At 40.1% G+C, this 24,236-nt stretch overlaps 2 protein-coding genes across 5 annotated transcripts in view; one reads left to right on the forward strand and one right to left on the reverse strand.

Moving 5' to 3' along the window:
• Nucleotides 1-4,796, forward strand: part of rarga (retinoic acid receptor gamma a) — a 58,486-nt gene extending 53,690 nt beyond the window's left edge. For all 3 annotated transcript variants that reach the window (XM_028035538.1, XM_028035460.1, XM_028035614.1), the window contains one exon: nt 647-4,796. In XM_028035538.1, the coding sequence (XP_027891339.1) occupies nt 647-1,017 (371 nt within the window). In that variant the 3' untranslated portion in view covers nt 1,018-4,796. The remainder of the gene's footprint in view (nt 1-646) is intronic.
• Nucleotides 4,797-10,056: 5,260 nt separating this feature from the next.
• calcoco1a (calcium binding and coiled-coil domain 1a) lies at nt 10,057-23,640 on the reverse strand. 2 transcript variants are annotated; one of them, XM_028035276.1, is made up of 15 exons: nt 23,444-23,640; nt 21,312-21,476; nt 19,803-19,905; nt 18,207-18,409; nt 17,854-18,066; nt 17,577-17,725; nt 17,419-17,488; nt 17,171-17,326; nt 16,264-16,518; nt 16,026-16,151; nt 15,691-15,786; nt 15,039-15,126; nt 14,608-14,855; nt 14,256-14,347; nt 10,057-12,402 (listed from the first exon to the last, which is right to left on the reverse strand). In XM_028035276.1, the coding sequence occupies exons 2-15, from the start codon at nt 21,441-21,443 to the stop codon at nt 12,375-12,377; spliced, it is 1,959 nt and encodes a 652-aa protein (XP_027891077.1). In that variant the 5' UTR covers nt 21,444-21,476; nt 23,444-23,640; the 3' UTR covers nt 10,057-12,374. The 2 variants fall into 2 exon arrangements, with proteins under 2 accessions (XP_027891077.1, XP_027891151.1); XM_028035350.1 differs by lacking the exon at nt 23,444-23,640 and adding an exon at nt 23,099-23,117.
• Between the last annotated feature and the right edge of the window lie 596 nt (nt 23,641-24,236).

Genomic DNA, 24,236 nt, shown 5'->3' on the forward strand with positions numbered 1-24,236 from the left:
TCTATTTAGCTACATTTACTCTGATAATTCAAAATAAAAATGTATGCAGCCAGCCTTCAAAAGTTACCTACCTATTAAACAGAGCCCACCTGTTTGCAGTTTATTCTTTACCGCTGTTCTGTGAAGGCCTCAGAGGCCTTCACAGAACAGCAACATTCGTGAACAAACAGTAACATAAACTCTTAAGAAACACAACAGAGATCTCAGAGATAATGTTCTGGACACGTTTACATTGGGGTTAGGTGTTAAAATAATACTCCAAGCCTAGAACATGTCACAAAGCACTGTTCTGTCCATCATTCAGCGTTAAATATGGTGCTGTCAATATTTTGCATTGGGGATGCTTTTGCTTAGAAGGGACAATGAAGTTAGTTAAAGCTGATGGGAGGTTGGATGAAGCAAAAGTACAAAACAATAATTGAAGAGATTCTGTTAAGAACCAGAAAGACTAAAAACTGGGATAGAAAAATCCAAACTGGTTTTTCCAAGGTTTTCTTCATCGTATGACTGAGCATGAGCCTCTGAAGGATGTGGGTTGCAGTGCTAAGCTTGCACAGAAACACCTTTCAGTCTATTATTTGTCAAAGATTCTTACAGCCATGGATGATTTTCATGTGATCATTTATCATGTGATCTCTGTGTCCAGGTGCAGAAAGAGCCATCACTCTGAAGATGGAGATCCCTGGCCCGATGCCTCCTCTGATCAGGGAGATGCTTGAGAACCCCGACGCGTTTGATGACCAAACGGAGTGCAACGAGAACGCGCCGCCCCCGCCACCTCCGCCGCTGCCGCCGCCGCCTCCAGCGTTGGTTGTGAAGCAGGAGGCTGAGGACGAGGACGACAGCTGGGGCACAGAAAACTGCAGCGAGCCATCACCAGAAGAGGAGGATGAGGACGACGACGACGACTTGGGAGACGAGGAGCGAGACCGAGGCTCGGACAGTGACGGGGAGCCCTGGGGAGTTTTGGATAACTTAGATGGGTCAAGGAAAGGCCTTGTGGGGAGGGCGCAGTAAAGAGAACATTTCATACACATATAGGCTCTTAATACAAACACATCCAAACACACACACACACACACACACACCCACATCCCACACGCCCACACACACACTAACACATAGAAATACAATGAAACCTCACTCTCTCTTCCTCCTGAATACAAAAAAAAAAAAGAAAATGCTGGCCTTTCCTTTCTCCCGCTGCTCTCCTTGCTGCACATCACTGTGTCCTCCTGATTGGAGCACAGCACAGCCTTAAGTGTTCAGACGCTTCCAACTCAGGCCACACGGTCCATGACTCGTGACACGGAAACCGTAGAAACATAAAGTCAAGAAGAGACGGCAATAGACCATATGAACTCCTGGCTTAGCCATAAGAGGAGTTGACATGACAAGGAACGTAACCTCTTTGAAAAGCAAAATATTTCCTTTCTTTCCCTCTATTGTTCTCGATATCTAAAATAGGGGGATAGCCAAACCAGATACCAGAACTGAGCAGTTGAATTCCGACGGATTACAACAAGCACATTATAACAAAAGTACAGGGCAATACCAAATTGAGTATGCTAACCCTTTTATTTTTATTATTAGTTTGTGGCTGTTGCTTTTGAACATTGGTTTCTGATTGTTTAAGTTTGAATTACTAAATAAGTTCATACATATCTATATAATGTTATATTTTGTCTTTCATGTGTTTATTCTGGTTTTATATATGAATTCTTTTGGTAATTGTTTCTTTTTTTTTAAGTTTCCTGGGAAGACATTCAGAGGGAAAGAGGCATCATTACAGCTAGCTGGGTCTTCCTTACGATCTGCAGAAGCCTAGCTCTATCTTCTTTTTTTTGTTTGTTTTGTTTTGTTTTTGTAGCGCCTTAGCTTGCTGCAGATCTCAATGATAATCATTCAAAACTAATATTGTGTTTGCAGTGACCCAATCGGTTTCTGTTATCAGGGAATTGACTTTTTTTTTCTCTCTCTTTTGCTGCCATTAAAGCCAATATGTGCAGGAAGTATCTTTGTGCCAAAGTTTGGGAAAGTCAACTGTTAAGAATGAGTTTGACTACAGGCAGGGACTCCAGTTACAATCAGGCGTTACTCACACTAAAGTGCTTACTTCTCATGTGCACTAAGAACACATCCTCAGTCACTTAAAGAACACACACTTTTCTTAGATTTCTCCTAGTAAGAGATGTGCCTCCATGGTTCAGTGTGCTGGGACAAAGATTTACACTTGACCATTAAAGTAGCACTTTTGTCAATTATTTGGTCACATCTTATCCTTTAGGATTATAACCTCCATCTCTGAGCATAATATTCCCCTTTAGCATGTCTGGACTAGAGATGCGGCGTGTAAACGTCTGATTTTCAGATTGATTCTCCCTGATCGGTTGACTGGCTGGCTGGAAACTCAAAAGTCCAATCTTTTTTCTCTCCGACCTGTGAATGCACCATACGAAAGTGCGCTCAAGCTGCACTGACAACAGTTCTCTTCGGTGTGGAAGTAGTTACTTCAAGAGGAACTTGCTGGTTCTAATTATCAGTGTGCTGTTTGTGAAAATGAAGTCAGAGGAAGCACAAAATCTGTCAGAAGTCGGTTTGATTATCCAGACGGCCATGGCAGAGAGCTAAATTCAGTGTGTTCTCATCTATTCTTACTTTTGCAGTATTCTTTGATTTGTGATCAGATGCTCTGGGTACAAGAAGTAGACGGCTGCGACAGGATGTCAGTTTGTGCCCATCTTTTGAATGTCCCATCGATGACTGGAAGTTGGAACATATTACAGCAAAATTGCTTTGATTTATTCCTTTTGAAAATTCAGCCTCTTGGCTGTTATGGGGCATGATTGAAACATTGGGATCTGTGTTATCCAGGAAACATACATGAAGACAGGTTTTTTTCTAGTCAGTAGGCCTATTATTAATTGTACCAAGGATGCAGATTGCTAATATAAGATGCTTAATTCTGACAGATGACAGACTTAAATGTTAACTGCTTCACAGGAAGGCTGCAAAAAATATTTTCAACACTTTAACTTCACACTACAGGCCAAAAGTTTGGAAGCATGTTTCTATTGAGAATACCTTCTTAAAAAAAAAAAAAACTTCTTAATATTTTTTTCAGTTCTTCTATAGCATGATCTGACTCTGTTTTCGTTCATTTAAGTAACACTGTAGATGTTGGAGCACTAAGAAAGAAAGGACTTAGTTTTAGGGTCAAGATTTGCAAGAGTCACAACTTTTGTGCAAAGGTAAAAAAAAAAAACAATATACAGATGGCATATTGTATATATGGTATGTCATTCTCTTATTTAAGTCAGAAGAGATTGCTCTGAAGAAGGAAAAGTCCAGTAAAAAAACCCTCAAATATGTTATAATCCTGGTAAAAATGTATTCTAATCATTGACTCGATATCAGGGGTCCAGTCCTTGTGATCGACTTTCCTGTAACTTTCAGATGCATCCTTGCTTCTACACACCTGAATCACACGAATGGATATTTGTAGGCGTCTGCAGAACTAAAGTAAAGCTGATGAGATATTTGATTGAGGTGTGTTACACAAGGGAGGCATGTAAACATTGACACGTGGTAGATCTCAAAGCCTGGACCTGGAGTGCTCTACATGAGAGTACTGTTTATTTTGTTGCAGAATATATATAAAAAAAATCTATACTGTGTGCAAAAAGTTAACGTTGCTTCCAAACATTTGGGCAAGCTCTGTAGCTTGTGTTGTATATTTCTCCCCAGTCCTCTCTTGCAAATGAGATCTGGATCTTAACGGGGTTTTACCTGGTTAAAAAAACGGAAAAGAAAGAAATCAGAATTGGCGAATCTGGATAAAAGCAGGTTACGGCTTTACAAAAACCACAGATTGGAAACGAGCCACAAAGCTGTGATCGGGGTACCTCCAGCACATCAACGCAGTTAATGCACACATCAGCTTAAACGTAAACATCCACACATAATGACATCAACATCATGGATTATGGCAAGTGCAAGATTTTTGTTTTTAGTTTTGTCAAAGATATTTTTAATCAGACTCAGGGCTTTTCAAAAAGGACCAAACACTAGATGCTCTTACGGCATGCTAGAAACAGGCAATATTTGTGTATTTCTAACTATGTGTGGATTGTAAGCCTCACCCCCTACGCCACCTCTGTGTGCACACCTTGAAGGTCTAAAAAATAACAAAAACCCAGCATAGATGCCAGTCTGACTCTCATAACCACCTGTGCATCTGTGCAGCAAACTGCCTTCTGATCTCAAAGCCATTATCTCCTATTGTCTTCCAATGTATACCCTCAACTCTTATTGAGGGAGAGGAATGTGCATTCTCATGTATCAATACTTAATTGCCAAAATGTCACAACGGGCGTTGAGCTGGGAGAACATGGCTGATGTACAGTACAGAGGTTCTTTTTCAATCTCTGTTTAAAGCAATATGAACATTCTTCTAGTAGCAACGAGTCTTGTCTTCTGAACATGGGCAGGTCTTCTCGTGTGTATGTTTCTGTGTGAATGCTTTTAAATGTCTTTTGGTCAGTGGGTGAATGTCCTCAGCATGGTGCTGCCACACACACACACAAAAAAAGCTCTTGTGTGACGACCTCATTCTTCCTTTCTCTGCAAGATGTTAGTGATGGTAATGCTGGCAGAACTTTCAGATTATGTTGTTTTATGTGTTTTATTTTGTCAACATGGCCAACGTGTTGCCAGTCCTCTGTTTATTTCAACTCTTGTCATACAAAGAAAAGCCATATAAACAGTAAGAGGCACAATAAACTACTTTTGTGAGAGTTCTGGACTTTTTATTGCGTCTTTTTTTTTTCTTTTATCCATTTCAGGAAGAGCGCCTGCACTCCCCATGTAAACAACATAGAGGGTTACCACTCAGTTGTTACTGGGATAAAGCAGTAGAGGGAGCTCTTGCACTGTGACTCTCAGGCTTTGGTACACTGCATGGAGTCATAGGAAACTAGAGCTAATAAATTACAGCCTCCTGCAGAACAAGGACATCAGATAAAGGTCTGCTGCCATGATTTACTCCCTATTCTCACAGGGAAATGCGGGTTTCCTTTAGCTATGTCTCATTTATGGATGAAAAAGTTATAAATGCATTCATTAACATAGGAAATGGAAGGTGTAAATAAGGAGAATTGAATTGTAATACCATAATGACAGAAATGGAAAAAGAAAGAGTTCAGCGCGCGCACACACACACACACACACACACACGCACACACACCATTCACTAGGGCTTTTCCTACCTTTAGTGTTCCTCTGGATGTTACAGAGGAAAGCTCTGTAACATTCCATGAACAATGGGAAACTCCTTGGAGAAGCTTCTACGGCACATAACTCGATATTGTGCACATTTGTGTTTTGTGTGCAGTTGACAATCTTGCAGCAAATATTTTGCATAAATTACACTATAATCCCATATATCTCAGTGAATCATTTATCTTTTTTTTCATTTATTGCCAATATATTTATCAAGTAGCATACTAATACTGATACTAAAGTATGCTGTTGCATTAATTAACTTCATCACAAGCTTGAAAATAGTCGTATGATTTGTCTGGCTATAAATAAATATGTTAAAATTGTATTAACGTTGAGTATACTTCACAATGGCTTTTATGCATCAGAATTAATCTAACTAGGAATTTCAGTCTTTGTGTTTCTTAAATTAATTTTTTTAAATGATTTTTTAGCTTGTTGAGAAAAATCGTGAATCATAAAAAGCAAAATACATTGGTGAGGATTGATGGATTCTTTGGCTCCTATTTCCGGGGGGTATCCCTAGTGCTACTCCTCCCATTATCCCTTTGCACCAAACGAGGGAAGTGTGTAAGACATCCCACAGTGTAATGAACACTCCATTAGAAAGCTGATTCAACATTTTCTCATGTTTGGACTGTTGTTAAAATGTACTTGCGCCGTTTATTGTACACTTGGATTGCACTTCAGAACGGAGCAAACCAAACAAATTACAGGGTATTAACATTTATTTTTAACCTATCAATATATATATATAACTTAACCTATATTTTAAACCACAAATAAATACCATGCTGCATCTTCCAGTCTTTACACTTTGTTGAGAAAGAATATATTGGACAAGATATGGTGGTGCAAGCCAAGCTACACAAAGTAAGGGTTGCAGTGATGTCAAACTATTTTAAATAAAGAAGTTGCTTATTCTTGCTGCTTTTGTGCTGACTAAGGTTTAATTTCCTTGGCCTACATTTCCAAAAGGCCGGCCTACAAAATGTTTTATGGCTTACGGATGAGGAGAAGTGAAATTACTTTGCAGCTGCTAAAAAGTTCCAATTTTTCTCATGGGCATTTTTGTAAATGTCTTGGTAAGAAAACTTCCTAATATTGCTAGATCATAAATAGGAAAATTACTGTAATGTATTGCCTTAATGGAGAAAGAAAAAATATCATTTTGAATTATTTCAAGCAAGTTTCATAATGAGCATTGATATATTAGCATGCTCCTTTGGAACAAATGGTTTATGTTAGAATATCAAAGTCCTTAAGTATACACTTGGAAGTTTATTTTTTGTTTCCTTAACAAGTTTGAAAAGTAACACATGGTTACAGCTGCTGCAGTGATCTGTTTATGCGACACAGCTGGGAAAATTTAAACATCTATGTTTACATACAAAGAACCAGTAATAGCTGATGAATTATCAGCTTATTGAATGAGTGTCTATTTCTCAGTGGAGGATTTTAACACTGACCTGAATTAAGCACCCAAGGGTGCTAGGAAGGATAGGGGTAGTGATAATCCTATTAAATGGGATTCAGCTCAAGTGTGCCCTAAAGTCTGTCCTCCTTAGCCCTTCTCCCCAGATGATGGAAACAATTGGATAATGAGATTCAAACTATGTGGAATATAAAAATACCACCTTCAGATGCAAAGTTTTCCTAAAAGTTTTTGTTCTTTAGACAGACTAACTTATGACGAAATCACGGAGTGATGTAGTACTTTGGATTCAACCATAAACACATTGACGTGTGATATTTGAGCTGGTGGAAGAAAATTCAAATCAGAAAATAGGGGGGAAAAAAAGATATATGAGCTAACGTTAGGACATTGCATTTAATTAGAACAAATAGATCAGCGCAAATTAACTTTTAATCAAGTGAAGAACAAAAAAAAAAACAATTCCTGAAACGCCCTTTAGGATTTTTATATATATATATATATTTTTTTTTACATTGTCCTCATAAACATCAACCAAAATAATGCCCTTCATGATTGTATCACGATTACTGACACTGATTCCTTATCTTCATCGAGCAGGAATCCTCTCGATAAAAGGGCAGTCGATTGTAAACATTCCCTGTTTCTTTCAGCCTGCAAGGGAGGGATACTAATTTCTCAGGCTGATTTTATTAATAGAGAGGCACAGAGAATCTGAGGAGGGCGATAAACAGAGATGAGATTCTATCAATTATACGATTTCTTTAATTAACCATCATTAAAGGCAGATCAATAATGCCAAGACTGGAATTAAAATAAGGCCCATACATTATACACTATTTTACAAGCAACAATCAAATTGCCTCATATACTGTGGACCCCCGTCAAAGGTGTTGCCATGGTAACCAGCAGAGCAGAGGAGGGTTGGGTGAATTTAAAGGAGCCAGGATAGATCTCTATATATCCCAGACACTTCAGAGACGCTTAATTCAGTGACGTAGGTGAATTCTGGACTGGAAACCTAACGGGAAAATAAAAAATAAAAAATTCCAAATGTATAACAAAGTAATAAAAGCCTTTTTCTGAAATATTTCTCCCGACACTGCCAATAAATTATTCAGAAATACAGTGAGGAATCTATAAATGTAGGTCAGGAGTGCAACCCACCAAAGAAATTAATTAGAATATTTAAAAGCAGGAAGAAAGAGCTGGAGCTCTGAAGACGAACTGCAGTGGCTGTTCAGCAGGAGCAGGTCAACACGCAGGAGAGATAATGGACCCAGAGAGGCTCCAGCTCCTCGGAGAGTGATCAAGGGGATAAAACTCAGCAAACCCGAGTGCTCTAGTTAGGAAGGTATAGTTTGATGTAGGATGTGCTAAAGGAAGAAATTGGAGGTGGTGTGATCTAGGTTTGATTTTTGTTGTCTTTTCAGGGCTGTAAAAGAAATTTTACTTATTTTTTTTTTTTTACAACTTTCCCTTTCTCATCTCAGTTTAGTCTAGGAGCTCGCAATAATTCTTTCAAATTCTAAAGCTGAAATCAATGTAAAAAAAAACAAAAAACGTCAGAGCGGCCAGCTGTTGTAAACGAGTGGTGGCTTGAAAACAAAAAAAGCCCTCAAACAATTGACCAGGAGTGCTTTCAATGTCGAAGAAAAGTATGCGGAAATAATGTCAGTAGCAGAGTTTTGTGGCGGCATCAACCAAGAGAAAAACATGTTTCAACAGATGAACTCTGAGTTGAGGAGCAGAACACATGTGGATAGTGAGAACAGTTGCTTCCTCAATGACTCAAGCCCAGGAAGACACAAGGAAATATAAAGACAGGACAGTAAGGTATTTGCAGCAGTAAATCAGCTGATGCCCCCCCCATCCTTTCAGAAAAGTGTCATAGTTAGACACCAAAATGCCAGAACAGATTTAACTTCCACGAAGACACAGTAAGAATGTCATTAATGACTTTTAATGCTATGGTTAGCAGTCAACTGAAATTTATTGGACAGACCATTACAATGCAAATGCTGTCGCAATTGATGAGAAACAATTTTTTTCAAAAATTTTATATTCAAAAGGGGAAATAGACATAGGTCAGTAACCTTGTAGGCCAGGGCACCTGGAATGAGAGTAGTTTCAATTAGTTCGGGTTGATCATATCTGGGTTATAATTAATTTCTGTGATGTCGCCCATTCTCTTAAAAGTCCATAAGCAGGTAGTTTTATTCAAACATGGATTTGGGTCCTTGTAAGTCTGACATAATCTGGCTGCAGCAGCAGTCGAACACTTTCACCTTCATTTTGCTTTAAATATATCTGTAAACCTGTCCTGTGTGAATTTAACTTACCTTAGCCTACAGTCCTGCAGCGGTTCTAAGCATTTACACAGTTTATATGCCTCTCTGTATTTTTCCTATATACACAATGCTTTAAGTTAGGGGTAGGGCTGAGTTGTGAAATAGCATATATTTTACCATTTGACTCCTTCTTGGGTCAAAACCGACAAAATGAGACGATATTTGTCACTAATGCAGAGAATCCGCAGGGAGCTGGAAATCAGTCGAGAGAAGAAAGAAGAGGTAAAGAGAAGGTGAGAGACATTTGCAAGTGGAAAAGCCATAAATTTAATACCTCCCTCCCCTTATGAGCAGAAAGGTAGACTTACTACAGGAGAAGGTGATGGAAAGAAAAAAAAAGGGAAACTTAGGTGAGAACAGAAGGTGTGCCAAGAGAGAGGCAGGGGAAACAAACAAGGGAAGGGAGGGGAAAAGGTGAAGAGCAGGAGGTGGTGGGGGGAAATTTGGGGAAGGGTACCAAGCACTGGACATGGAGGTGTCGAGGGTCATAAAAACTAGGAGATGTGTTCTAGCCTCTGGGTCTTCATATCTTTTACATTTCTAATTAAAAGAGATAAAGAGTGAGGGAGTCATCAATCCCACAGTGATTTCCCAGTTAAGGCTTTAGAGGGGGCTGTAAACTAGGCAGCCCGGCATCATTGATTTTATAATTAGCTATCGTCATCCCAGACTTAAGATGGAGGCTGCGTAGGAGGGAGGGGGACTAGGAGGAGACCTTAAAAACAGAGAGCAGGAAGCTGGCAGAGAAGCAGGAAGGCACAATGAGGAAGGCGATGACGAGGCCAGCCCTCAGGGGAGCCAAGGATGAAAGGAGAGGAAAACCAGAATGAGAAATGTACACGAAACAGGCAATTAAGCAAAAGGGGAATAGGGCTATATACTGTGTGCAAAGAAATTGGATAGTTAATTACCAGTGAAATGTCATATGAGGATCAAAATATCAGGATAATCTTTGTCCAGGAGGAGAGGAAAAGAAAAGTCACACACGCCCTAGTTATTAACAAATTTTATTATAATGAGCCCAACACAAGACAAAATGGCCGGGAAAACAGAAATACACAATGGTGTACATGTAGGATAACCTTCACACACAAAACCTCAAAAGGAAAAAATATATAAAAATAGCCACTTTAGCTAATCTCCGGTGTGCTGCAGAGCGCTGTCAGTGGTTGAAAACAGACGTAAAACTTCATCAAGACTCGACCCTTCAAGCACAAACAATGAAAACAGATTTTGTGTGCTTTGATCTGAGATAAACAGCAAACTTTAAATGGTTTAAACTGCTTTGTACGCTTAACTGGATAATGCTGCTCAACGCCACAGTGACAAAAGATGGTATTAACAGACTGTTTCTTCTCTGACAGTAATAGTCCTCTGTGCATTAAAGTTTTTAGTATTATTTAACAACTACAGTTAACAACTACAGTGCCTTCCAAAAGTATTTATAACTCACTGAACTTTTCAACTGTCCTGTTACAATTACTAACTTTAATGTATTTTGCTGCATTTTTATGTGGTAGGGCAGAACAAGCTAAATTCGCCTCCATTTTCTCTGATACTTGCAACTTACATCGAGTGCAACTAACTGCATTTCAAAGTCACATAGAGATTTAGATCTGGACATGACTGGGGCCGTCTGCCACATGAATACATATTTAGCAAACCTCTGAGACCTTCACAGGACAGCTGTATTTATACTGAGGGTGACTTCTGTAAGCAACTGGTCGCTCTTTAAGTTTATTTAGGGGTATAAGAATAAATTAAAAAAAACCACTGCAATCTTTAAAATCTCCAGTTGTAACAAGTTTGTAAAACCATATATGGCTACGAATATTGTTGCAAAACACTGTGACTTAAGCATAATCAGCAGGTATCATTCCCTTTGATTAGCACCGATGTTTAGCGACGGTTAAACCCTCAACACCAAATGTTCTGCCTTTGAAAACAGACAGCAAAAACACCAAAATGTAGACAAAATATGCTCACAACACACAATTTTAGATTCTGTAAAATCGTGAAAAACACACTGCAAACATACAGAGTCTCAATGTATCAATATCTTACCTAAAAACTCCTCCAGAGTAAAAAGAGGGTGCAAATACAGCAGATAAAAATAAAGCATCGAGTTAGCAAATTTTCTTAGGCAAGCTCGGAAAGTTTGTTTTATGCTACACTGCATGAACTCGGTGGCTTCTAAAGCTGAATATAGTTTACTCGCAGCATAACTCAAGTTCATTTTAAAACATCAAACCATGAAAACTGCATACAATATTGATTAAAAAGGGAGGCAGCGGTTTTCTTTATTAGGCAGTATAAAGGTAGGAGGAAACACCTAATGCTGACAGTAAGCTTAGTATTTTAGGCACAAATTTGGAAGTGGATGACTGTATATTAAGCTATAAGAACAGGATCTCAACATAACAACCAAGCATCTTTTGTGATTACAAAAGCAAAATTGTAGTTTGTTAATCAATAAAAAAAGATTTAAGCTGATCTAAAAAGCATGTGAGTTTTACAATGACATGTAGAGAACTGCTTGGTGCATTTATCCTTAGCAGCCGTTAATAAGCTTATTTATTCTAAACACTGTCCATATACGAAAACCTAAACCACCCTAACTGTATCTGCATGAATCATCTGTGATTTTGTGCTATAAAAAGTGCATATCAAATTCTAGGTCTGAATAAAGGGAGGAGAAATATGACGTTATAAGCCTACATTATTGCCATATATTTTTTCTTTTTTTCCCCTCATCAACGGCGCTGTGGAGTATCTTTATGCTGCCATGAAAAGTGTCCAAACCAAAGGCGGAGGATTTAACGCTGGAACGGAGCTTTGCCACGATTTCCCGCAGAGCCGAGTCTACACAAAACATCATAATTACAGAGCCCGTCGTGACTCCTAATCACAATCGCCATAAAAACGACATTACATCCGTCGTAAAGCTCTCGACGCCGCAATGATTCAAAGGAAATCATTCTGCTACCCGCCTGCAAACTCTCAAATGCCAGGCCCCAAAAATTCCTGCAGCTTCACGCTGAGCAACGGTCTTCTGTGAGCCATAAAGACGGCGTTGACCTGCCACTGTTGGCACGGCCGAGGCAATAACACAACAGTCTACAGGATGGGGTGGTGAAAGGGTAGTAGGGGGAGACAAGGTTGGTGGCAGATACAGAGTAATTGCATATAACTTTGTGTCCTGCGTTTATAATGTGCTGTTTATGTGCTTGTTAGTCGACGCAGCTGGAAAACAAAGTCCCTTCCTGCTTTGTGAATGCTTGCTGTTGTCTTGGCTGGATATCCGCCTGTCACCATAGCGAGGTGTCTGCCAGATCGCTGCAGGAAGACACAAGACAAGAGTGTGAATAAGTGTGTGTTTGTGTTGGAAACGGGGAGGGGGGAAAAAAGACACACATTGCGGTCGAAAGCGGAGGCCAGAGCGCAGGAGCGGCTGAGTGGGAGAACGAGAGCCTTAACGATGCTGAAAATTGGCCCGTGACTGAGGTACACCCCTCAGGTAAATCATTGCTACAGCTTGCTGTCACATTCTCTGTCCCCTCGTCCTCCCATCCTGCCTCCCCTCCAGCGCCTCACCTCTGTCTCAGACAGTTTCCCCCGCTTCACCCTGACTCAACTTCATTTATGACCACATATTCAAAGCTTCCATCTCCAGGCCACAGCTCCCCCGTCGCCATAAATAACCGCTTGCATATGCATGTGTGCATACGCAAGCTCTGAAATCCACATGCAACCGGTCCTCTGCGAGGACAGAGACGCAAAGTGACGGACAGCGTTTAGGCGCGTGCCGTGCGTTTAATCAGCACAATTAACGTACGCATTGATCTGGAAACATTTTATGCTTTCACCCTCTGCTTCTCAGGTCAAAATATGATATTTCTCACTAAGGTTTACGTATAAAGCAGGCTGATTTACAGAGTGGTCCTGTTGGCACAAACCACATAAAGACGCTACTGGAGTTTATTAAAAGCAGTGTGCATGACAGAAGGGTATCCTCATGTTTCCTGGGACCTCACTTAATCACTTCTTTAAATTACAGTTTTCAACATAAAATTGTCAATTCTCTCAACTTATTGAAGGATTTCTTGATGAATTACAAGGATCAGGCTTAAGAGTAGGACTGCCTGTCTAATTGCGTGGTGATCAAACCTGTTATGGTGGGTTCCCAAAAAAGACTAGGAGGAGATTAAGTCCTCTAACTAGGGAAGTGGGACCTCAATTTATAAGGCACGATGGTCCAGACTACCACACAGGTGCTTGACCGGCACTGGTTGAACTCCCCTACAGTTGATATTTTCTGTTAAATTTAACAAATTTTAAATCAGACCTCTGCTTTCAGCAGTCTGTGGGGATGATGAGAGTAAATCTTTCTGTCAAATTAATTTTTCAGGGGTACAGATTGACTTTGAAGAAATTTTGTCACATCGTTTTGGTTTAAGTAGTTATACTTTAACATATGCTTAAGCCCCAAATTATTCATACTCCTGGCATATTTAGATCTAAAATTATTTTCATTCAACTAAAAAGTTTGTTTCTGAATATTTAGATTTAAGATTATTTTCATTCAACTAAAAATTTTGTTTCTGAATCAAAAATGATGCAGGTATACCTAAAAAAATAATAAAACAATGTAAAAGGAGTAGATATATATTTTAAGTAATTACTTACCCATTTTTAATTATGTTTTATTATAATATGGAATTTCAAAAAATCTTTTTACCCTTCTAAATGATCAATGGCAAAGTCTTTATCGACATTACAGCAATCAAACCCTTTCCATAATTGCTGAACAGCATTTGGCATGCTTTGAGAGCGGCATTATGATTATCATTGGTGCTGTGAGGCCTTGTGCTGTCCACCCTAATCACAATAAAGTTGGTAATGTGATTTGGCCACTCCAAATGGCTAATATGACTTACAATCAGCAGAAACACGTGAGTAAGCTTAACATATTAATTTAAACCTAAATCTGATGAACGTATGAATAATTTTGGGCTGAACTGTAGCGTCACCGTACTAATGACAACACCATGATCTAGGTAATGGATTTACAATACAAAAAGTATATATATATATTTTGTAATTGCTTTGGTATTGAAATGAAAATGATTCAAAGAGAGTTCTTTATTTACTACATTATGTTCAGTGTGTAGGTCATGAGGATTTGCTACCTGAGAAATGCGTCCTTGTACTCAGGCAACAGAAGTGCCGTTTCCTCTTCAGAGTTTTTGCTTCCGTGGAGGACTGGATCAGATTCGTCCTCCTAAATGCCGGCGTAAAGCACACACACACACATAGAACAGGAGTCAGGCAGTTAACTCATATCTCTCCAGCACCTATTACAGTCGAATAACTTGCCAACTAGCAGCCTAATTGCTTCCATGAGATAATGTCTATATCAAACGACCCACTGCCCACGTTTAACTGGTGTGCATGGCTATTAGTTGGAAGCCATAGCTCATTTTCACTATCACATATAATTACACCGTGGTGACAGCGAGCGGCTCTGATAGCGCGTCTCACCGAATCAGAGCTGTGAGGCAGAGTGTCGGCGTTGGCCTGGTGTGGCAGGGAGAGCGGGGCTGGCTGGTTGATGACCACAGCGCTCCTGTCCGTGTCCCGCGGGGCGACAGCGGGGGTTGAGAGCAGCAGGGAGTCAGGCTGGCCCTGCTCGCAAAGGCTGTAGTGGCCCAGAGATCTTGGCGGATGGAGGATCTGCAAAGCCTCTGGGCTCTCATCCTCAGAGTCGGATAGCGCAGTCTCAGGACGCCCTGCCAGAAAGATTAGTTGGTAAAGAGAAGGAGGTCACGTTCCCGCTCACAGAACCGCTCTCATCACACGCAACAGAAGCCACGTCGAGTGATATTTAGTGCTCCTCCTCTCTGATAGCAGATGACACTTTTATTGTTCACATCTGCAGGGCATACAGTAGATTGATGTGCAGCTCAATTTACCTGTAGAGGCAATTGGAGCCGCGTCCCACCTGGCAGTGGTCACTGTTCCCGTCTTCTGCTCCAGCTGACAGATGTACTCCATCAACTCCTGTGGCAGAAATTACATGGATCACATCACAAGCTCAAGCAGGGCTCCATCAGCATTACCCTTATATCCGGGATACCAGGCATCGTCAAACCGAAGTCACGTGAAAATGTTGCGCAATAAACACACAAAACAAAAAAAACCACATCATTTAATATAAATAGAACTCCTCTGATGCACTAAATATCAAAACCTTTGTTTTTATGCACTTTGATTGGAGAACAACTGCGATTGTTAAACGAGTCTGCAGCTGGCAAACGTGACGCTGGTTAGCCAACAAAAACTGCAGACACATTAACAGCCGCAGCACTGACTGACCTGAAAACCAGCATTTTATATTGCACTATAAACAATTTATATAGCACAATAACAAGAAGACAACAACACAGAAGATCCCCAACACCTGGGATATGCAAGATTCCGACATTCTTGTTGCATCAGTATGAATTTGTCATAAAACCCAAGTTATATGACACAGGAAGCATGCTAAATGTTTTAATAATTGTTATTATAGGAATAGTGATATTCAAACGCATGTCAATTAGAAAAAACTCCTCAGCTCCTGACCCGTTTCTCTGCTCGCAGCTGCTCTTTCTCTTTCTGTGCAACCTTCTGGCTGGCTTTCAGCTCTTGCAGCTCCCTTCGTCTTTCACTCAGCTGAACCTGAGTAAAAAACAAAACACCGTAAAAAACAAAAAAAAAACAGCATTGAATGTCAGAATCATTTATTTCATAGAGCAACAAATGGGGTATGAACAAGTTAACTGGCTACGCAGTTCACATGACAATCTCCCCCGCCCCCCTTTGAAACACCTCCTGTTTGTGTCATGACTGAAAGGACTTTTTATCACAAGGTGATTGCTACATTGAATGAAAATACAGTCTCTCTCTCGCTCACTCACCCGGTTGCAATCTTTTTCTCTACCAAGCTCAACCTCCAGCTTCACTCTCTCCATCGTTTCCTCCTGCAGCCTCTCTTGCATCTTCTGCAGCTCTGCGTTGAGTCTCTCCGAGTGTTCCTGGTCCAACTGTGGATGTGACACACACAACGTATGAAATGCTTTCCCAAATTAGATTCCTTTAATAACGTGCAAAGTCCTGAGTCAACCACAGACTCCATAATCGGAGTGAATCTATTACCTCCGCAGCGTTCTGCAGACTCTGCCTATCTTGAGCCCAGTTGGCTCTTCCTTCCCTCAAGGCCATGCTGGCATCTGCAAGCTGAATGGTGAGTTGGGCAGCCTGCACTCGAGCCTGGTGCAGTTCGGCCTGCACATGATCCTTTTGGGCTGCCAGCGAGCTTAGATCGCTCTTCAGGCCCTCAACGGTGCGTTCGCTTATGTGAAATCGCTCACGTAAGCTCCGCATCTCCTTCAGCGATGCTTCACTTTCAGTCTGTTGACAAAGCAAGCCAGAAAGGACACGTCTGGTTAGCATCGTGGCAAAACAGAAAGTAATTTGAGATACTGGTGCTGGTTTTATAAAAAAACAAAAAACAAAAAGGCAGGTTGTTTTCATTTTAAGCATTAACAAGAGTGGTATTAAAAATCTAAATGCAAAGACACAATTTTAAAATTAAACCAGAATAAAGAGACATTTTCTCTTTCACTTTGCGTAGGATTATTCAGGTGGAAATGCCATTCTTTTTCAAACTCCTTTATCCATCATTAAAATAAATGTTAAAGTTCACTACCAGGTTATGGCAGACATTTCTACATACACAAATATGAAAGCAGAAACAAAAAAAACAGATTGTAAGGAAGTGGATAGATGAACAGAGATAAATGAGCTGGTGAACAGACAAATGGAAAAACTGACAGATGGATAAATAGATGGACAAATGGGCTGACAAACATAAAAATGACAAAGAGATTAAAAATGGATGAATGGATATAACTACTAAGCAATAAGAAAAAGAAATAAAGTCTTGAAATAATCTGTTTGGTACTTAGACTTGGAAGAGGCTCAAATCAAATTCCTATTTTTTTCTGACAGCGTACAAACTTTTGCAAATGTGCAAACATGTTTAATCCTTAAAATATCTGACCTCCTTCCTGTGGGCAGTGGTGAGTTTCTGTGTGAGGGTGGTGATGGTGTTCTGGAGCTGCAGGACGCTGGTGTCTCTCTGGGCCAGGGAGTTCCTGAGAACCTGGAACTCTTTCGACAAACTCCTGAGCTCAGCTTCAGTCTGATCCAGCTTGTTCTAGCAAACAGGCCAAATTGAAGAAATCAAAGTAAAGACCAACAGAGATGCCAGTTTACTCTTACCACTGAATTGGTTTAAGAGGAAAATACCTGCAGGCCTTTATTTTCAGTCTCCTCCTCTTTTCTCAAGGCAATTGCCCTCTTGGCTCTGTCTTTCATTCTGTAAATACATATTTTTGGCTATGGGTGCTCAAAACTATTCATGATACCTCTCCAAAAAAAAAAAAAAAACTGAAAAAAAGTCAAACCTCTCCAATTCTGTCTCTCTTTCCACGGCTCTTTGTGTCAGTGTTTTGATGTCTTCTTCAAGCTCTCTGATTAGCTGCTCTTTTGCTGCCTTGACCTCCATTAAAGCAGCTTTCTCCTGGGCTAAACAATCTCGTAAAGCTGTTTCATCCTGAAATACCAGAATTCAAGTCAGGCTTTGAAGATCTCTAAGCATCTGGTGAGGAAAATGAATTGAACATCATCTTAAACATAAATGTAGGACAATAAGAGAGCAGACCATCAAGGTTAATGCACCACCTTTTGCTTCATCTCCATCTCCTCAATCTTCTGATCACTCTGCGCCAGCTCCTCCTTCAGCCTGCTGACCTCACGCTCCAACCCTCTGCGCTGTCTGTCCCATTGCTGCTTCTCCCTCTTGTAGTCCTCCCTGTCTCTCTCCCTTTGCTTTTTGGCCGCCTCCTGCTCACGCAGCAGCTCAGTGCGCTCCTGCAGACACTCCTGTAGCCGACTCTGAGAAGAGACGGGGAGAAACCCGGGCTACGTCTATGGATGTCCTTTATCTACGCTCATTAATTATGCAGCTCTAAAAAGCGTACGCTAACCCAGAGCCTCGTCAATTTATTTATTGTCATCGTCATGCTCAGACTCACCTGCAGCAGTTCGGCCCTGGGTATTACCAGTAGCATGCCTGTGCCTCCGTCCTCACCGTGGGATTCGTCCTCCAGGGTCACCAGGTCTTCCAGAGGCTTCGGTGCACAGAAAGTGAATGCTGAGCTGCGGGAGCACACTTCCCCTTTAGCATCAACATATATGAACTCATACTCCTGGGAGCTGGGCTTGGGCAGGTAGGAGGCTGAAAGTGATGAAACAAAATCTTCTTTAATAAGTTAGCAATTATCAGAGAAAGACTGCAATACTTTATTTACAACGGTGGCTCAAGAGGTAGAAATTCGTCCTGTAACTGGTGGGTTGCCAGTTCAAACCCCTGCTCTGTTCTTTGCTTGCTGGTGGTGATCAGAGCCCTAACCGCCACCAGCCCTACCCCAACAGTGCTTCTCATTATACCTTCAACAACTGTTTTTAGGAGCACTGGACTGAGAAGTAGTTCATATGATAAACTCGGGAGACACACAGTTCCACTAGCTGTATGCTAATTGCTGCTGCTAGTCCGGAGGAGCTAAGTGGAGAAGGCATTGGGAGGTGGAAGTTCGGCTAGAAACTGCAGCTCCAAGGAGGAGCTGTGTGGAAGTAGGCGGGTCTTTGTCAGAGCAAGCTTTTAGGCAGCCCTGAATGTCTGTCACAGGAGATTCAAGGATTTCTTAAACATGCATCAAAGAATCAAAGCAACACTCCAGTTATGTTTTTGAAGGGAATAACATCATAACATGATAAAAAGATTTTTAAAAAAAGAGTCAAATTTAAAGAATATCCTCCAACCCCTTTTACATGTCTTCCTTTATAAGATCTGGGGTTATTAAAATACATATATCCGGAGCTTCAGCCCTGGAGGCCAGGTCTAACGATGCCCATGCTGAGAACTACTTTAATTTAAAAAAATTTAATTTTACAATAATTTGTTCAAAATGACAGCTTTTTAAATTATATGCTAAAGAACAGACTTGAATGAATTACCACCTAAGTTTATGAGCTATGTGCATTAGCTAAGTTAATCTAGAAACAATCATATTTTTAAATCACAGCAGTTGATATGAAGACTTTCTTTATTTGCTCTTCTTCTCATTGAGAATGAGAAGAAGACTGCACATTGAAGTCTGCACATCGGCTCAGACCCATACCTGCTCCTTGCATGCTCCTCACAGAGAACCGCCCTGATCGGGTTCTTCCGACACACAGCACAAAGTAAACAGTGTATTCTCCAGTGAGCAGCAGCAGCAACCACCAGAGGAGGCTTTAAGCCATTGTTTTTTGTCGTTCTCATTACTCAACCGCCTGCTTAGTATAGAAATGAATTCACACCATGACAGAGGCTTTCTGTGCCGGAGACAAAGCAAGGCAGGATATTTGTCTTCTGCACAGGATGTGTTTTTTTTCCTTATTGTTATTCTTCTGGAAAAATTCTCTTTTAAGTCAGAAACAAACATTGTCATCTATAAAACACAAGATTTGCAACGATGACAGGCATTTTATAGAAATAACAATCTCCTGCTGAAGGTTTTATGTGGTTATCTGCTGTCCTAGTAGAGATTCACTGAAACTATGAACAATAAATACACAGACATGAGTACCCTGGAAGTGCACGCAGCAGTTGACCTCTGTGCCCTCTTGATAATCGGCAGGGGCCAGAGCCCAAACAAACGTTTCATAGTCCTTCATTGACGACCATCCGACCTGAGGAGGACAACATGCACATGTTGTTATTCCTAAGGTAATTATAATGAAATTTATTTCAAAAGGAACAATGTACAACTGAAACATAAATGTCACCATTAGATGTGCTGCACCAGATTAGAGCAAAAGCTAATTTGCATTTGTAGTTCGCTGACAGGTCACAAAAATGAATATACAGAATAACAATAAAACAAGACAGAAAACACAACACTAAAAGTTGTTTTCCAATCACAACAACACATAAACACACACACATACACACACAGGGGCATGCAGGTATAAAAATAAATGCAGGCTGTCATCCAGGTTGAGGTTCATCCATTCTTTACCCAGGCTTACATTTTTACAATTGAATTCCTTTTTGAAACCTAACTGAAAATATTTATTGGTAATTTCCAGAAAAGGTTGTCTTAAGTTGAGACAACATTAACCAAAAATATATGTTTGTACAAGAACTTAAATATAAAAATATACTACAGGACCTGGAAAAGCAGAAATTATTTATTCAGCTGTTAATAATTAAAATCATTCAATCAAGCTTTATTTGTAAAGTGCGTCAAACTCTTTAAGATGTTTTTGCTCCTTGTTTTTTTCCCCATTTTTATGTAAAGTGTGTTTTACGGTCACGTTAAGAAAAAAAAAACAAAAAACGGTTGTTGTTGGGGTGCATTGATAATTAACAACACTCTTTTTGTGAAGTCAAAAGAGATACAAAGTAGTTTTCTTTGTATTCACAATAGTGCTTTTTATGCAACCCTGCAAAACAAAGTGATTCAAAAGATTAAAAATCACTAAATCAGACTGTGTATATAACTTTAGTTATTCTTTTCTGTTTTTAATAGATCTGAGAAAATTCTAGATTGAAGATGCTTAGTGCATAAAATATTATGCCTTTTTTCGTACTACTGTTTACAAAGTAATACATGGAGGGTGTAGCATGCTTATACTATGTAGTTAATTAACTAGATAGTTACTCATCCTGCATGTGAGTAGTATGAAAGTTTTTAAACCATAACTTTTCTTGATAAATCTTTTATGCTGGTAGCTGGCTCATCACGATTCAGAACAATATATATGAAACCTGATTTGTCATCTCAAGCACAAAGGCCTATGTATTGAGCTTCAAGGAGAATGGGAATACCTGTGCGGAATCAATAAGTCAAAAACCAACATAGGGATTAAACATTAAAAATGCTTGAAGCCGAGGGACTCAAAAGCGATCCAGTGAAAAAACTACGGTTTTTTAAAACCACTTATTTTTTTCAATTAGGAAATCCAGTTTTCTCAGCTTGATCACAGAAAAACGTTTCAGACCTGGAAATAGGTGACACGAAATAATAACACTTTTCCAGACTTTCTTAACCTGTTTCTGTTTGTTTTTATAATTTCTGTCAGGGTAGCGATACCTTAAAGAGCCCAATCCAGTCACTGCTGACCCAGCTGTGCTGCGAGCTCAGTGTGTAGTGGCAGTCGACTCTGCTCTGAGGGAAGTAGGCGCAGCCCACGTTTCGAAACTCCACGCGCCAAGCCTTGTCCATGGCAACACAACACAATGAGAGGCTACTTTACACCTGAAAGAAATAAATGAGCTGGTGAGCAAACTTGAGCAAGCAGAAGCCTCTGAATATTTATTTGGTGTAAGAAGATAGCCTGACTGAGGCTGCACTTGAGAAAAGGACACGAGAGATAAGCCTCTATGACAGGACAGGCTCTGAGCATGACATTGCAACATGACATGTTAGAAGTGTGCTGCCGAGGCTATTTTGGTCGTCGTAAAAAAGAAAATCATTTGTTATTGTACTTCATTACATGTAAACAGGCAGTTAAAAGTGTCTGGGACTCGCATTTGACACTACTTAAAATAAATTGAGCAATCCTGGCTGCATCTTTAACGTACTACAGTCTCTTCTAGGTAAAAAAGCAGCAACTGCGCCTTGGAGAAATATTTGTGCCCTTGAACTTTTACACACTTCAATCTACTTTAATTGCATTTTTGTGTTATAGACCAATACAAAATAATTAATAATTGTCAAGCGGAATGGAAAAATGTGGGACGATTTTCAAAATCTTTCACAATTAAAAACCCAAAATGTGTTGCATGAGCACACTCCACGTCAGAAAATCCGCATACAGATGTTATTAGCCATGTCCTTTGCAAAACTGGCCTAAGGTGAAGAGCTGTAGGCAGAAAGACGTTATTCAAATCTGCACTGAACTTTTTGGCTTACAAGCCAAATAGCATATGTGGACAAAAAATAACTAGATGAAAGATGGTGGTGGCAGCATCAGGCTGTGCGGATACTTTCCAGGCAGCAGGGCCAAGAACGTTGAACAGAGTTAATGAGACAATAGGCCAAATGTAGGTCAGTCCTCAAGGAAACCCTGTTAGAGCATGCAAAACGGGTGAGCCTGGGTCAGAGGTCAGAGCTGTCTTTCTAGTAGGAAAGCAAGGCCAAGAGTCTAAACATACTTTGCTAGAACAGAAAACTGTGATCTTTCTCCTGGGACTCCACAAACAAAATGACATTATTCTGGTTTGGTAGTTCTAGATGCAAACTCTTGGACGAGCTTTCTTTTTGTGTGATGTCCGATCAATACATCACACAATGTGAGCATGGACGATACACTTACAATAATTGTAGGGGGAAAAAAATCATATAAGGACATTCTAGAAATTCTGCATTTACGTTATTGAAGTTTGAAATGTAATGGCTAGAAAGAAATTGGTTCTTATTCCTCCTACCTTGAGTATCAAAATACATGTCTATGTTCTAGAAGACTATAGGAATTTAATCCTGAAGAAAGAGCTCCAAATTGATGTTTTGGATAACAAAACATAATGTTATTAGGTTTCCGATTGCAATATCCTTTGTTTTGATATATTGCACCCCATAAATTACAAATGTAACGTGAGAAAATGTGAAAGAGCTCAAGATGGACAAAAACTTTGAAAGACACTGTAACGGCTATGCATTACCATGACAAAGGCAGAAGTATTTTCCAGCGGGGCCACAGAAAACAACAGACCGTGCTTGTTCTTCTGCTTGTAGCAACAGAAGAACAACAACAGCAAACTCTTAATATGCTGTAAAACTGCAACGGGCCCATAACCATTTTCGCATCATAAATGGAACTTTAAAGTTCTAAAAATGTTTACAGTTTTCTATTTGGAAAAGCATACAAAAATATATACCAACTGTCGATGCAGCCAATAATCACAGATTTGAGGTGGAAATTTACAGCCACTTTCCGAGGGTTCATATTACACAGGCAGAAGGCTTGAGGCCCTGCAAAAAAAGCAGCGCATGTCGGGGAAACGCTGTGTCAGACACCTCGATGCAAGTTTATTAATTAAAAAAACAAAAAACATACAGCGCAGGATACTCAATTATTAATTAATGTGTTTATTGCTAATTATTGCTTGTTTTGTTTAACTGCTGTCAGTGTGGACAGAGCGGGGACAATAACAGGCTTTGTTAACTAAAGAAAAAACATCTGCGCACATTTTATCTCGAGTCCTCCATGAAGTGACTCCTACCTTTAAATCCCGACACTCTCTGTGGACGGGCTGAACAACGCTCCCGCGCGCGGGTCAGAGGGTCTGTAGTCCTCAGTAAAACCACGGAAACATATTCAGGACAGCTGTGGCTTATGCTGCTGGGACACAGCTTCTACAGTAACCAGAAACAATTACCGAAAAAAAAAAACCAAAAAAAAAAACAACAACAAAGCCAAACATGAGCACGACGGCGTCAAGATTCACCGTGGGATTGTGGGAGCTGTTGTTCGTCAAACAGCTGGAGTTATGGAAGGTGACGAGAGTCCGGACTACAATCCCCAGGATGCTCTACCACTGACAAGAAGACCGTTGAACGTAATGTGATGCCGCTCGACATCCAGCGTTGTGTTTCTCATCGGAAAGAGCCACAAACGGTACAGCTGACAGATGTCAGCCTGATCCACCAATGGGAAGGTTTGCGATGAAGGACAACGACCAATAGCAACAGCAGCGATGAAAATGAAGGTTTTTCTCTGCGGCTATTATTAAGGAATAGTCCACAGATAGTCACACATTTGCTTCGTGTTCGACAAAGTTACACATTAAGTTACACATTCCTAACTGGGAATGTAGTCTCCTATTCCCTTCTCTCATTGTTAATTTTGTCATATAAAATAATTTATCGCCTAAAGTTTTTGTGTACTTTACAATCTTAAATTATCCTTAAAATCTCCTTAAGGATATCTGCTATGTGCAAATCTGATTTTAGTCAGAATCTCCAAATAATCCGCTCACTTCACGTTTTGGGAGCTCAACATTCTGGCCCCTTTAC

The sequence above is a fragment of the Xiphophorus couchianus genome, chromosome 1 (assembly GCF_001444195.1).
Source record: "Xiphophorus couchianus chromosome 1, X_couchianus-1.0, whole genome shotgun sequence".
Lineage (NCBI taxonomy): Eukaryota > Metazoa > Chordata > Actinopteri > Cyprinodontiformes > Poeciliidae > Xiphophorus > Xiphophorus couchianus.

What these genes read in the sequence shown, in the direction of transcription:
- calcoco1a (XM_028035276.1), bottom strand. Translation starts at nt 21,443, where the DNA reads ATGGACAAGGCTTGGCGCGTGGAGTTTCGAAACGTGGGCTGCGCCTAC. An exon ending in CCAGGGCCGAACTGCTGCAG is followed by an intron (nt 18,067 to 18,206) that starts GTGAGTCTGAGC and finishes GTCTCTTCTCAG; the next exon opens with AGTCGGCTACAGGAGTGTCT. An exon ending in CCACTGCCCACAGGAAGGAG is followed by an intron (nt 16,519 to 17,170) that starts GTCAGATATTTT and finishes CTTTGTCAACAG; the next exon opens with ACTGAAAGTGAAGCATCGCT.